This window comes from Aspergillus oryzae, chromosome 3 (assembly GCF_000184455.2).
Source record: "Aspergillus oryzae RIB40 DNA, chromosome 3".
Classification (NCBI taxonomy): Eukaryota; Fungi; Ascomycota; class Eurotiomycetes; order Eurotiales; family Aspergillaceae; genus Aspergillus; species Aspergillus oryzae.
In genome coordinates this window covers 4,198,441-4,214,360 of record NC_036437.1, presented here as the reverse complement: position 1 = coordinate 4,214,360, position 15,920 = coordinate 4,198,441, and the positions used below count along the sequence as shown (strand labels likewise).

Genomic DNA, 15,920 nt, shown 5'->3' with positions numbered 1-15,920 from the left:
ACTCTCCCACCCTCCTCCAACCCCGATCGAAGTAAAATCCCACCAGCCCTCGCCATGACCTGGCAAACATTAAAGAACCGGCTATATCACCGTCCGAACAACGCTACTATGTATGCACATACGTCCAACCCAATATACACCACCTCCCTTCTCTTACAATATCTCCCAACTAACCCGAACCCCAAGTCTGGCTCTTATGAACCTGATTGCGAATACCGTGTCGCGCTGGCTCGATCGGAATTCTGCGGATTGGTTGAATCAAATCATGCTCGTTGTCAATGGTATCGCTGTTGTCGGTGTCGTGTTGAGAGAAGCTCGACGGTCGACTAGTGATCCGGGTGTTGGACGTATTGATGATGATCAGACTGGTGTGGGGGAGAAGGAGAGTCTCGTTGGTGCTGGGGCGGAGCAATGTCCTTGATGCTTTGGTGGACGGGGTTTTCTCGTTCTTATATATTTAATAGTATTTGGTGGGCGGAGTTGTTGATTTACTATGTCTTCCTAAATATGTGATGTAGTATACACGCTATGGGAAACACAGCAGTGAGGAATCAAGAGACTTAGACGTGAATGGGCGTTGAATATTCCAGATCTCTATAATCTACCATGTATAACACATGCATGTTGCAAATTCATCATTAGATGCTGTCCGACAACATTAGTATGCTCCATGTACAGGTGAACACCCAGAGTACATTCCAACTCTCATAAACAACTATTACACTCGTTCAAATTCGCTGAATGCTTCAGATCATCCCAAACGCCATGCATGCCAAGCCGAAATATCAACATTTTCCCGCACGAATATATGTATTAAGGTACCGGGTGCAAGAACAAACAAGGAAGAGAAAACACTCTACAAATTTACATATTTGCCAATTCCTGGTCAATCTGGCGATCGAGGAATGCTCGCTTGTCTCCGGTCAATGTCGCTTGAAGCCGCTGCTCGACCAATGCGCGAACTGTGGTTAGTTTAGTTAGCATGTATCTCATCACACGGCTGTATTCATTTGCTCACCTTGCTTCTTCGTTACAGTGTCCAAGTCCACTTCGGCCAGGCAGCTACGAATAGCATCCGTGATGGCCATTTCATCAGGCCCACCACTTCCGCGGAAGTCAAACGCACTTTGAGGCCGGGAGGTATAACCGCCTACAGGGCTCCGAGAGTTTGGCCGGGGAACCCCCAGGAGATTGTCAGTGCTCTGCATGAGTCCCACGCTATGCCGGTTCGACGGATCCTGGAATTGGCTGAGATTTCCCACCGATAGGTTTCGAGACTGGTGCCCTGGCTGAAGCGGCATATCGGTATACCGACTAAAGCTGGACAGGTGCGAATGCCTGTTGCCTGGGGTATTTCCACCGAACGGGGCGGGCGACTGCGGCGGCATGTAAGGACTACCATTCCGGCCTGCTCCTGGAAATCCGGTTAAGATTGTGGATGCAGGCTTGACCGAGGAATACTGGGAATGCATATCATCCATCTCCATGCCCATATCTCCATATTGACCTCCGTAGAATTTCTCCTGGCTCATGTTATAATCTCCACGGCGGCCAGGCAGATTATTGGCAAGAGCGTAATCGTCCCAGCGCTGGAGAGGAATACTGCGAGGGTCGAATGGTTCATCTTCTACTGCAACAACTCGCTTATTTCCCTTCTCTCCAAGAACAACACGAGTGTTACCCCAGCTGAAGTCGTCCTGTTTCCAGAAGGAATACATCGGCAGAACGAAACTATAGATCGGATAGGCACAGATATAAATGATCATCCAACCAATATGCTGCCACTGCCGCTTCACAATAAAGATAATCGCCTGGAGGCCGTACACACCAGCCAAGATGGCGATAGATATGATTGGAATTGGCCCACCACTGGCAACACTGTAGATTAGGTAACCCAAGTAGACGCAGGTAGCTGGGAGGATGATAGTTCCAAGAAGATCGACCAATACGACAAAGCGCATACTGAAGCAGCAGAAGCCGCAGAGGTCTTTCAGAGCAGCGAGTTCCACCAAGTTATGGACAGTGGAGTTGATCCAGCGACGTCGCTGAGACAGCAGGACGGAGAACGTCTCGGGGGCGGCGGTGCTAGCGTAGGCATCCGGGATGAATTTGTAGGACATGGTAGGGAAGTGCTTCGTCATCAATGTAGTCAAGTAACGATCCTCACCCAAAGAAAGCAGATTTTTCTTGTGCAGCGTGTCCACGTCGTTGTCTGCATATTCTTTGATAACCTTGTCTGATATGATCAAGGGCCGGCCTTTGTCCGCCGTCCTCAAGCGATACATACAGAAACTGTACGAGTCAGCATCTGCGTGATGTATATTGCAATGTTGTGTTGTACTTACCATCCAGGAAGACAAGTTACACTGCCAAAGAGAGATTCGAATGCTTTTGAGAGATGATGAGAAATGTAGTACTCATAAACCTGGATCATGGTCCACCAGCTTCGTTCCTCATTTTGCAAACTTGTCTCACCACAGATACCGGCAATACGAGCGTCATTAGCACAGGCAGCGACCAGGCGATTGAGTGAATCTTCTCGGACACTTGTATCCGCATCCACCATCAGGCAGTATTCATAGAGCTCAGGGTCAACACCAATCACATTGTTGATCTGGTGGAAAATCTCCAGCTCAAGAGGCGACATTGGGGCGCGATGATGTACACGATTGAGGAAGTTCATAATTTGAATCTGAGAGTCACGCTTACCCCTGTTTCCAGGCTTGGACTTGCTCTGCTCTGACTCTTTGCCGACCTTCACGACAACGATGTAGGGCACAACATTGCCTTCGTATTCATAAAGTCCGGAGTAGACCTTTCCGTAGTTGAGCTGATCACTACCTTGTCCGATTGACTTGAACGGTAATGCAGGAGGGTCAATTTTGGGATCCACTCCCAGAATGTCCAGAACAATCTTAGGCGTTGGGCGGTCATTACCGCCACCGACAATCATACCGTCGCAGATGACATAAATGAGTTTCCTCTTGTTATCATACTGAAGAGCTGTCAATGAATCAAGCCCTTTTCGCAATGAATCCTCGCCCTCAGTGTACGCTGGCACCAAGCAGATGACGAACTTGTCCTGCGGGGCAGGTCGACGTTTGGATCCTAGCTGGAGAGCAGCGAGGAACTTGACGAGAATGACTGCACAAATGAGACACGTGAATGCTAACAGAATGTAATTATTGACCTGGCATCTCGCACTATCACGGAAATCGACTTTGCCTTTATAGAACACGTAATCGAGACATGTTTGCGCTTTGGTGGCATTTTCACTGTTTGGCCATTTGTCTGTCACGTCAGTGCCTGGATAGTTTTTGAAAAGTTCCGTGATGCTGCTTGGTAGGAAATTGTAACTGTCTATGTTGTTCATCTGCTTGAGGGTATAGAAGTAGTCTGTCAAATCATAAATGCTTTCATCCTTGATGACCCAGTACCGGGAGCTGCTGTCTGCTTGTTTTGACACCTCACTCCGCTTCCATACAAGGGACCCCTTATAGTACTCGTCAATCTTTGGCAGAAAGACATCTTCGTACCAGGTGATCTTGTGCAGTGCTGTGTTCGGGTCCGTTTGCTGGAGAGGGCCACAACTGTGTTTGGCATTTGAATACAACACCGCGTTTGTGTCGTTGTTTCTCAGTGTGATAGACTCATCGGTCACAAAGTCACCACAGAGTCGAGTAAGCGGAGGAGGAAAATAAGCGTCAAGGTTTTCACCCATGAAAGGCTCCATGTTCGATGTGGTCGTCTCAATGCTTGTATCACTGTGTTGAATCTTCCAGAACTTACTGATGTCGTAGACTTTGCCGTGAATACTGACGTAAAAGTCATTATTCCCTTGATGGTAACTGACCTCTTTCTCGTTCCAGACTTTGTCCTTGTTTGGACAAAGCAAGTTACCGAAGGCGATGATATAGAAGCAGACAATAGCGTTGAAGAGAAGAATGAGGAACACGAGGACGAGCTTTTCTCTCCACGCCATTCGCACATCAGGACGCTTCATCCGGCCCACGAAGCGAAGGACGAACGATGGAATCCAGAAAGTCAAGGCCCAGACAAAGCCAGTCCATATACGTCGACCGAGAGTAATCTCCTTTTTCTCAATATGCTTGGGGTCGGCATACTCGGGGTCAAGCTCGCCTAAGTAGCGGCCCTCGTCATCGTAGTAGGGGTGGCTGTCATACTTTTTATCATCTCCCTTTGTGCCTAAGCCGTAATCACCGCCCGTGTGCAAGGTATGCGGAGCGCTGGGCGCGATCGACTTGGCACCACCAGCAACACTGGGAACCAGTGTACTTTGTCTGTTGAGAAGATTATCCCGGCTCCCTAGAAGGCTCGTAGATTCTGCGATGGGAGGCACTGCGTAATGCGGAACGCCAGGATCAAGCATGCCACCTCCATACATGAAAGGGCTTGCTGCTGGTGGCTCTTCAGGCTTCAAATCGAGCATTGTCTCTGCTTCCCACCACGCATTTTCTCTCACCCAGATTCGCTGATGGCCAACCACGGCATCGCCGTTGATCCACCCCCTTTCAACTAACCAGTTCTCAACACCGTCTTTTCCTTCCCCGCAACCAAGTCGGAAGTATCTACCGATGAATTCTTCTATGTCAAAGTCGGCTGTGAAGTCGATCTGTTTAAGGCGACGATTTGCCCACTCCGCGAGTCGCCATTCCCGTAGTTGACGGGAAACGGCGCCTGCAGACCAAGCCGCAGTCGGCACACCAGGGCTCAGATTCTCAGGTAAGTCATCGGTGGGATGAATGGAAATATGATGCCAAACACGGCTGCTGCCTAGTGTGGTAGCCAAATCAAATCGGCCTTTCTTACCCAGTGTGATTCCTTCGGATTCAGCGGTAAACAAAATCTGCCGAAGAAACGAGTCCATTTCGACTTCAAGCCCAACTTTCTCCAGGACTTCGTGTTTTTTGTCAAGTTCATACTCTCGTTCGCGCCACGTAGGGCCAGTGGTTATTCCCAGATCGACTTCAACCTGGGCAATCGCTGCAGTCATATCATTCAGGACGGCTGGGCCAGCTGGAGGAACGACGACCCCGTCATCTTTCATTTCAGCGTTGATACCGAGGGTATCGTCGAATATCCCTCTCATCGCCACAGCTTTTCCCAGCGCAGGCCTAGGGAGGTCAACCACGGTGATGCTCACCGTGTCATCGTCGGTCCACTGAGCTGCCTGTCCAGAACCACGACTGCTATCATCCAAGCTCGCCTGAAGCTGGCTCGCTATGGCTTCATTGGCTTTTCCGATCACCCAATCAACCAGAGCCTCGTAGATTCCAGAAATCAACACCTCTCTGTCGTCGGTGGAGCACTTGTGTAGAAGAACTTCGGGATCTATGCCCAGTAAACCACCTACATCTTCACACGCCTCCTCCAGGTCTTCCTGGTCAACTAGGAAGCCAGCCGCATTACCAAGTTTGAGTAACCCAGCAAGTACTGACAAAAGACCTCGTTGAGATGCACCTTTGATGCCGATGGCCTTGAGAGCAGATCTAAAGTCTTCGGCAGCGGCAGCGTCGTCGGCAGTAGGAAGATATGATGGGGGTGTATATGTACCAGACTTGCGGAGCAAAGCGTAGGAAGAGGCGTCTCTCAGGTCCAAAAACTCCCGCTCAGCTGGTGTCGATGCAGACGTTAAGAGATAATAGAACACATCGAAGGCACGATACCCCGGCTCAGAAGGAATGTCGAGGAATCCTTTGCGGACATTGATCCCTGATGTCGAAAGTGCTAGAGATAGCCCGGTGATGTCGCCCTTGAGGGTCAAGTTATAGCATGCTGAAAGCGCGGAATAGAGCGAGTATGAAGGGTTGAAGGTGGTTACAGCCGTCAAAAAGGGACGGAGAGCGGCCAACGCTGTGAAGGCGATACTGGGAGTGGACAAAGGTAGTGCTGCTAAGAATGGCTCTAAAATGGATGGTGCTGAGTGGTGGGCAGAACTGGTTATGATTGAATGTTAGTTGATCTTCCGATACTGCTGGATCTCGGGATGAACGCTAACCATAGAACAATACAACCGTCCTCTGCTCTTCTCCTTGCATGTTCCCAGGCTCGGACTGCTAGTTCGTGATCTATTGTAGGCCCGGTATGGCCTTCTGGGGACGATTGTGTTGCAGTAAGCAATGTATTAACGACTAGACTGGTTCCCGCGTCGAGTTGGTAGGGTTGTCCCGTCGTATAGTGCGCATGCAACGCATTCAGCAACGTCGTCGTTGACACCTGCCCACCTGCCTGGGGCGCTCGGCCACCGGTGGAGAAAGCAGCCGAATGGCTGGAGTAAACTGAATAACGATTTGACATGGTTGTGTAACCCCGAGGTTAATCGGCGGTCTATCACCGATGTGCTCTCGTAATGAACGTCAACCAAGCGATGGAACGAACGACGAACCGAATCTTATACGTTCAGAGCATGAAACTACAGCCTTCCTGTTTTCAGTTCTGACTTCACCCCTAGGTGAAGGATCCAGGTATGCGCACACGGTCCTAGCGTCACTTTGGTCGTGAGCCGAATGAAGGATATGCGAATACAATCTGAGCGGGGAAGTGATTAATAGTAAATTCAGAAGCTGTGATCGTTAGAAACGATGTCGTAGTATTCTTCAGGTTATGAAGCGAGTGACGGGAATGTGTATGAGCAGCGAGTGTTGGGCAAAGCGACGTTTGTAAAGCCCAGAGATTATAATTACAACCGATGAGGCGAAAGCGAAGGGCTAAACGATTCGGTTATCAAAAGAAAAAGAAATGAAATAAGATAGAAAGATCAAACACACTCGAAAGCACTACTCCCGTAACGAAGGAAAAAGCAAGCAAGAGAGATCCAAACAACAACAACAACAGAGGCGGACAATTGGAAGGCGGATAGAATAGGAAGAAGCAGACAGAAAGAAGAGAACGAGACGATCGCCTGTGATGCGAGTTTGTTGCCAGCCAGCCTAAGGTAAGTTGTCGTCCCAGAAGCTTAACTGGATATGGCTTGGTACTGTCGGTACGAGCATACGAAAATTACTTCATTTTCCATTTGCTTGGTGCTTTTTGTTGTTTCCTGGCTAATTCCCCCCTTCGCTTGATTTCAATTGGTAATTCTGATTGACGTCCTTGAAACTGCAGAGTGCAAAAAATGGAGTACGTAGTGTGGTCCCCACTACTGATAGTAGCTCACATTTAGCTAGTAAATCATATCTGGTATTTGAATTGGGTCATAAAATGGGCAATTCTTCCCCCCTTTCTTCCTCGCTACATTCTGCTCGGAATCGGGGTTGGGATCTGTTGAAAAGGAAATTTTCGATTCATAGGATACATCATGATCGTAGTGTAATCTTTCACTTTACATATCCTTTTTCTTTTTTTTCTTGCTTAGGTGGGTTTGTTTACTTTTTTTTTTTTTACTTTTTCTTTTCTTTCTTTTTTGTTTTTCCTTTCGGTTCCCCCCTCAAACTTGTCAGGTGGCGTGCATCAGAACTTTTTGTCTTGGCCAATGGCGGGAGCGAGAAGAGTAAGATCCATGGCCCTAGACCCTGAGAGACTCTGATGGCTAAAAATGGCACACTTTGTCTCACCCGCACTCCGTGGCCAGCAGATTTCCGTATCGAATACCGTAAAGATTGGGTCAACCGACCTTGCTGAGGACACCCGTGTCTCAGGGAAAGCCAATCAAGGTTATCTCGCTCCGATACATTTTTTCTATTCCAGGCGTGTCCCAGTTGTCATATGTTTAGTTCATACTAGTAAGTCGAGTAGTATCCAGAATCATGCAGCATGCATCTGGCACTGGCCGCCTTAACGGTGTTGTTATTTTTATACCAAGTCAGATCATTGCGCCTCTTTCAAGGCATCTGTGGCGGCTCTAGTCATTGTTTTTCTGCAGAACATCCACTGTACAGATTACATACGACCTATGTATTTCGTTAGTTTTAGTCGGTCACTAGTGAATCTCAAGAAACCTACAGAGGTACGTAGTGTGAGAAGTTAAGGAGGTATGTGCTGGTGCTCAAATCCATCCGACCGTGTCCACTGATCAATACATATGAGCTGGCCATCTACAAGAAACGTAATCTACGGGATATATTAGGGATCCCATTGAACAGGGCCACAGCGATTATAACCTTTTTCACAAAAACCTGAACGTGAAAATTTTCAAGACACATTCCATCATCTTCCACTGTGAATTTCAAAACATGAAAATGGAACCAAAACCAGCCAAAGGACTGATGGGGAGCCCTAGTTTCATACCTTTCCTCATTAGGACAAGTCAATCGAATGATCCGACCCACCCGACCTAAATTGTTTCTTTCTTTTCCTTTTCGCGTTCTTCCCCTTAAACTCCTCAGGGTCTGGTCCCTTCTCTCGTCTGCCCACATGATTGTGACCTATAAAGGAGACGACTTACTAACTCTGGAGGGAAGACCTCCTATATTGCAGGTGATCATGCATTTATTGATTGCAATAGATATTTATAGTGTCTTCTATACGGAATGAATGAACTTTAAAACATAAAAAACTTGCATACCGTAATGCTCAAGGGATGTCTAGCGCAGCGCCCCCTGAAGCCGTTCGGTAACCTGTCAAGAGCATGTGGCGTTAACCATGGGAAGAACTGATGTAGTCCCGTACGGCTGGTATCTTGAATCAACCAAGGTATTGAAATCGAGGAGCCGAAACTGTAATTCGTGCTGGGTGTAATCAGGTTTCGCATTTGTTAATATCTTCCAAGGTTCATCGCACACCGTGCCGCGTAGTACCAGGATATTGTCTATCAGGACCTACCAGCTTCGGTATGATGTTCATATTCACTGACTCTGAATAATTGGAAGGAGGGGAACGGGTAAAGTTCAAGGTTCGGCCGACTGGGTTCGTCAAACTCCACTGTAGTCTGAGTGGTCGGCTCGAAGACGCTACGTCCACTTGGCCTCGGTTGTTGGGGGGAACCTCTGGCAATAACAACAATCCGATCCGCTCACTCAATCTACGTCGGACAGGACACAGATTAATCCTGATAAATTCCTTAGGCGAGACGGCCAATCCGAGTATTTATATCATCGGGTGCTGATCCGACTAGTAATTTTGATTTTTCATCAGTTGTTTGATACAGGCATACCTAGGGTATCGAACCATGTACAGACGAGTAATTTGAAAAACCACAAATGCAAGACAAGTGTGGCCCACCGAGTAACCTACCCAAGCAAGCATCTGATGGTAACAGATCCATTCAAACAATACCACACTTACCCAGTTAAAGTAACTGCCACTAGTGTCCACCAGGACTTTCGTAGTTTTGGTTCACTCTCAGCTGTCTTTTCCCCAGAAGCTGTTCATATCGTTTGTTTCTTTTCTCCCGAAAAGCTCACCTCTCTTGAATTGCTCAAGTTCTGTTTTGCGTTTGTTGTAATTCTTGCATCTTCCATTTTTCCCTTTTTCCTTCCTCTGTTTTGCTTGAGCCTTTCTTTTCCTGACTGGATTCGAATATCCTCCCAGAGTAATAATCATAATCACCGCGGTTTCAACCATCGTTCCATCCATCTGCAAGTCATTCTCCAGATACGATCGCTACAATTCTCTTCCACGCCACTCTCGCTTTGAAATTCGCCAGCTGTTCATCTCGCATTCACTGCACCAAATTTCCGCAGAAAATCAACGAGCCGCGTGCTGTTTGAGGACCCGTTTGCCGTCTAAGCAATGTGCCTATCTTTTCTCTATTGATAAGACATATTCTCCATTCCAGGGCGTTCCCACATTCCAAGCCATCCAGCACCTCATCTAAATCAGCATAACTGAACGGCCTTATCCAGTTCGAGAACACGCCAGGCAAGATCGCTTTCTGGGCTTTTTCCCTCCGTATATCCTTCACCGGCATCCTTACCGATCTTCCGTAAGACGCCCATACCGATCGTAACTATTGTGACCGGTGCTTAAGAAACCCCAGCGTCGAGGTTTCGAGCCATTGATAATATGGTCGGGCCTTCGCCAGCTGGGACAGTTCCGTCCCATGCGCAGTCGTCGCTACCCTCGTTACCAGCCCATCTGCAATCAGACACGCATTTGACTGCCCATTTAGCCAGCCGGTATGATTCTGCGATCTACTGTATCTCCATTTATAACTGACATCGTGGGTGTTCTTCTAGGTTTCATGTCGGCTTACCAACAGCTCGCCTGTCTTCTCAGGCTCTGATCAGTCTCAACACATACACTTCATCTTCAAAGGGCCCTGATGGCGGCAAGGAGGGCAGTGCTATGGGCGAGGCGGAAGACCTCGCCCGTCGTGCCTTCACTCGCCTAGGTGCCCGTGGAGAGAATCAGGCTATTGTCTTTCTGTAAGCGCAATTTGGACATATACACACCTACATGCTCTAGATTCTAATTGACGATTTGCAGCGGGGAGAGCGGGGCTGGCAAAACTACCCTTCGAGCGCATGTGTTGTCGTCCTTTCTCTCGTTCTCGTCGACGCCATTGTCATCCAAATTGTCGTACGCCTCCTTTATTTTTGACACATTGACAACGACCAAGTCTTTGACCACACTCACGGCATCGAAGGCGGGGCTTTTCTTGGAACTACAGTATGACGGTTCGTCATCGGTCAACCCAACGCTGATCGGTGGTAAAATTATCGACCACAGACTCGAACGCAGTCGTATTGCGTCAGTCCCCACAGGTGAAAGAAGCTTCCATGTCCTTTATTACCTCTTAGCTGGGACAAGTGCGGCGGAAAAGAGTCACTTGGGCTTCGATAACTCTATCCATGTTTCGACGAATGCCGGCAAGCTTTCGTCCGCATCAATAGGTCACAAGAGGTGGAGATATCTGGGCCATCCAACTCAGCTAAAGGTGGGCATCAATGATGCGGAGGGGTTCCAACATTTCAAGACAGCGCTCAGGAAACTCGAGTTTCCACGCAGTGAGATAGCCGAGATTTGCCAAATTCTCGCTGTGATACTTCATATCGGCCAACTAGACTTCGCCAGCGGACAAGCTACTTTGACATCAGCGGAGGAGTCTGGCGGCTATTCCCACGAGGGTGGGGAGACTGTCACGGTAGTGAAGAATAAGGATGTCCTATCAAGCGTTGCCGCATTCTTGGGTCTTGGAGTTGATGAACTTGAGAATAGTTTTAGCTACCGGACCAAGACCATCCACCGGGAGCGCGTCACGGTGATGCTGGACCCAAAGGGTGCCCGGCAAAATGCTGATGAACTTGCGCGCACCATTTACTCCCTACTAGTGGCTTATATTCTCGAGAATGTCAATCAGAGAATATGCGCGGCGGAGGATAGCGTTGCCAACACCGTTTCTATTGTTGATTTCCCTGGTTTCTCCCAAGCATGCTCAACCGGATCCACACTGGATCAACTTCTTAGCAATGCAGCCACCGAATCGTTGTACAATTTCTGCCTACAGTCCTTCTTCGACCGCAAGGCTGATATGTTAGAGCGCGAGGAGGTTGTGGTCCCTGCAACAAGCTACTTTGACAACACTGATGCTGTCCGTGGGCTGTTGAAGCATGGCAATGGGCTTCTCAGCATCCTCGATGATCAAACCAGGCGCGGTAGAACGGAAGCTCAATTTGCCGAGTCGTTGAAGAAACGGTTCGAAAACAAAAACCCAGCTATTGTTGTCGGAAGCTCAGGATCTACTCACGGAACTGGATATGTCTCGCAGCAAGCCCGCTCGGCATTTACTGTGAAACATTTTGCTGGTGAAGTTGATTATTCCATCTCCGGTCTATTGGAGGAAAATGGAGAAGTTATCTCCGGTGACCTGATGAACTTGATGAAGTCCACCCGGAGCGACTTCGTGAGAGAGCTCTTTGGTCAAGAAGCACTACAGACAGTGACCCACCCAAAGGAGAAGACCGCTATTATGCAAGCTCAGGTAAGCTCAAAGCCCTTGAGAATGCCTAGCATGGCAAGGCGAAAAGCCAGCCCAGCATCTCGTCTTACTTTCGATGCACCTACGGCGGAAGAACCCGAAGACAATGAGAGCTATGGGGGTAGTACAGCCAAGAGCTCCGGAAGGCGGAAGAGCGCGATGTCTATGACCGGCATGCAGGGTGCTGCCGGACAATTCCTGTCCTCGCTTGAGATCGTCAATAAGTGTCTCAGCTCCCCTAGTTTGAATCCATATTTCATCTTTTGTTTGAAGCCAAACGACCGGCGAATCGCGAATCAATTTGACAGCAAATGTGTGCGAGCCCAGGTGCAAACATTTGGTATTGCTGAGATCAGCCAACGTCTGAGGAACGCGGATTTCAGCGTTTTCCTTCCCTTTGAGGAATTCCTTGGTTTGGCCGAAGTAGGCAACGTCGTGGTGGGAAGTGATAAAGAAAAGTCAGAGGTTGTGCTAGATGAGAAGCGGTGGCCGGGTAATGAAGCTCGTGTTGGCAGCACGGGTGTTTTCCTGAGCGAACGCTGCTGGGCAGACCTCGCAAAGGTGGGCGAGCGTGTTGTTCCTGTCTACCATGCCGACGGCTCGGACGAAGGTGGTGATGGTCTCCTTCATCCACGTACTGCTGGGTATGGGGATTCCAAGGTTCGTCTTCTCAACCCGGCGGACCAGTCTCTGGGCAACTTTATATATGGCGATGAAAGCAAGCAAGGATATTTCGGGAGTCGCGATATTGATGGGCGATCTGACACTGGTGGCTCTGGCCTGAACTCGGGTGATATGTTCCACAATCTCGAGACAAGAGAGCAGATGTTGGAAAAAGGGAATGAGAAGAAGATGGAAGAGGTGGATGAAGTACCTGTTTCTGGCAGTCGCAAACGCTGGATGGCAATCGTCTGGTTGCTCACATTCTACATTCCGGACTTTGCCATCAGGCTCTTCGGTCGGATGAAACGCAAGGACGTACGAACGGCTTGGCGTGAGAAATTTGCGATCAATTTGATTATTTGGTTCAGTTGTGCCGTCGCCATTTTCTTTATCGTCGCTTTCCCTGGTTTGGTATGTCCGACACAGCATGTGTATTCAGCCGCGGAATTGGAATCTCATAACGGCAAAAATGGCCATGATTCTTATATTGCCATTCGCGGCGTGGTTTTTGACCTTGATAAATTCATGCCCCGACACTATCCCGACATTGTGCCGCAATCTTCTTTGAAGAAATATGCCGGCATGGACGCTACCGGTCTCTTTCCTGTGCAAGTGTCAGCGTTATGCCAAGGTAAGGATGGGTCGATCGATCCCACTGTTCTTCTGGATTACACCCCTACGAACATCTCCGGATCGGCCACAACCATCAGCACGGGAGATCTCAACGCAAAATACCATGATTTCCGCTACTACACCAACGACTCCCGTCCAGACTGGTTCGCAGAGCAGATGAAAGAACTGAGGGCGACTTATCTGAAAGGATACATTGGTTATACGCCACAATACATCTCCACGTTAGCCAAAAAGTCCCAGAACATTGGAAGCATAGACGGAAAAGTCTACGATTTGACAACTTATATCAGTGGAGGTCGACGGGTCGCAGCTCCTACCGGAAAAGAGGTCCCGGCTAATGTCGACCGAGAGTTCATGGATCCTTTGGTTGTGTCGCTCTTTCAAGATCTTCCCGGACAGGATTTGAGTAAACACTGGGAACAGCTGCAGATAGATGCAGGCATGCGTGATCGGATGCAGATGTGTCTGGATAACCTTTTCTTCGTCGGCAAGGTTGATACGCGTAATTCAGCTCAATGTCAATTCGCGCGTTACTTCATCCTTGCAATCTCAATCTTGATTTGTGCTGTTGTTATCTTCAAATTTGCTGCCGCTTTACAATTTGGCAAGAAAAATGTCCCGGAGAATCTTGATAAATTCATCATTTGTCAGGTGCCGGCATACACTGAAGATGAGGAGTCCCTTCGTCGTGCAATGGATTCTATGGCCCGCATGCAGTATGACGACAAGCGCAAACTCCTTGTTGTCATCTGTGATGGTATGATTATTGGACAAGGAAACGATCGACCTACTCCACGGATTGTATTAGATATCCTGGGCGTCCCAGAATCAGTGGATCCCGAGCCCCTCAGCTTTGAGAGTTTGGGCGAAGGCATGAAGCAGCACAACATGGGTAAAATTTATTCTGGTCTCTATGAGGTACAGGGACATATCGTACCTTTCCTTGTTGTCGTTAAAGTCGGAAAGCCTTCTGAAGTCTCCCGACCCGGTAACCGTGGAAAACGTGACTCCCAGATGGTACTCATGCGCTTTTTGAACCGCGTGCATTACAACCTTCCCATGAGTCCCATGGAACTGGAAATGTATCACCAAATTCGTAACATCATTGGCGTCAATCCCACGTTCTACGAGTTCATTCTGCAAGTCGACGCTGATACGGTGGTTGCACCCGATTCCGGAACTCGATTCGTCGCTTCTTGCCTTGCCGACACACGCATTATCGGTATCTGTGGCGAAACAGGCTTGACAAATGCTAAGCATTCAGCGGTGACCATGATCCAAGTTTACGAGTACTTCATCTCCCACAATCTGATCAAGGCTTTCGAAAGTCTTTTCGGGTCAGTCACATGTTTGCCGGGCTGCTTCACCATGTACCGTATTCGTTCTGCAGAAACCGCAAAACCGCTTTTCGTTAGCAAGGAGGTTGTGGAAGCCTACTCGGAAATTCGCGTCGACACACTCCATATGAAGAACCTGCTACATCTGGGTGAGGATCGGTACTTAACAACCCTTCTCTTGAAGCATCATCCTAGTTTCAAGACGAAGTTCCTATTTGCAGCTAAGGCCTGGACGATCGCACCTGAAAGCTTCTCAGTCTTCTTATCGCAACGTCGTAGATGGATCAACTCAACTGTACACAATCTGATTGAACTGATCCCTCTTCAGCAACTTTGTGGTTTCTGTTGCTTTAGTATGAGATTCATCGTCTTCGTTGACCTTCTCAGTACCTGTATCCAACCTGTTTCGCTCGCCTATATCATCTACTTGATTGTCTGGCTTGCCAGAGATTCGTCCACCATTCCATGGACGTCTTTTGTTCTCATCGCAGCGATCTATGGTCTTCAGGCCCTCATCTTCATCTTCCGCCGCAAGTGGGAAATGATTGGCTGGATGATTGTGTATCTCCTGGCCATGCCTATATTCTCCGTGGCCTTGCCCTTCTACTCGTTCTGGCACATGGATGACTTCTCTTGGGGAAACACCCGCGTCATCACTGGAGAAAAGGGCCGCAAAGTCGTCATTTCAGATGAAGGAAAGTTTGACCCCGCCTCTATCCCGAAAAAGAGATGGGAGGAGTATCAAGCGGAGCTCTGGGAGGCCCAGACGTCGCGAGACGACCGCTCAGAAGTTTCAGGCTTCTCATATGGTACCAAGTCGTATCACCCTGCGCAGTCCGAATACGGGTTCCCTGGAGCTAGACCAATGTCGCAGTTCGATCTTCCTCGCTATGGGTCCAGGATGTCTCTAGCTCCTTCCGAGATGATGAGCCGTCATATGGACATGGAAATGGAGGATCTCTCACATCTGCCTAGCGACGATGCCATTCTCGCGGAAATCCGTGAAATCCTGCGGACAGCCGACCTGATGACCGTAACGAAGAAGAGTATCAAACAAGAGCTAGAGAGGCGTTTTGGTGTGAATCTCGATGCCAAGCGTCCATATATCAACTCAGGTAAGAGATGTTCCCCGTTAAGATATTACCACAGAGTCTTACTAACTGTTTGTGACCCTTATAGCCACCGAAGCTGTTCTATCGGGCGCGCTCTAATCTGAGGGTCAAGCTCGATGTGTATTGCATGGAAGACCGTTACCTTTTCCACGGTGTATAAAAATTTCTTATCTGATTTAATATTCGCATATCCATTGTCGCAACTTATAAACTCGCAGCTGTGATTGTTTGTCTACAGCTTCGTATTTTGGCCTTCTCGACAGCGATCTATGATGTCTATGACTATCGCAACATTAC

General features: G+C 48.5%; 2 protein-coding genes across 2 annotated transcripts; one reads left to right on the top strand and one right to left on the bottom strand.

The window, feature by feature from the left end:
• Positions 1 to 864: 864 nt before the first annotated feature.
• On the bottom strand, positions 865 to 6,318 carry csmB (putative chitin synthase; the record flags this gene model as incomplete). The annotated part of the gene is made up of 4 exons (XM_001821743.3): positions 865 to 962; positions 1,019 to 2,292; positions 2,346 to 5,957; positions 6,020 to 6,318. 4 exons carry the CDS (start codon positions 6,316 to 6,318, stop codon positions 865 to 867), a joined length of 5,283 nt encoding a protein of 1,760 aa, XP_001821795.1.
• Positions 6,319 to 9,963: 3,645 nt separating this feature from the next.
• On the top strand, positions 9,964 to 15,722 carry chsE (chitin synthase class Va; the record flags this gene model as incomplete). The annotated part of the gene is made up of 4 exons (XM_001821744.3): positions 9,964 to 10,076; positions 10,137 to 10,325; positions 10,387 to 15,626; positions 15,691 to 15,722. The coding sequence occupies 4 exons, from the start codon at positions 9,964 to 9,966 to the stop codon at positions 15,720 to 15,722; spliced, it is 5,574 nt and encodes a 1,857-aa protein (XP_001821796.1).
• Positions 15,723 to 15,920: the final 198 nt, after the last annotated feature.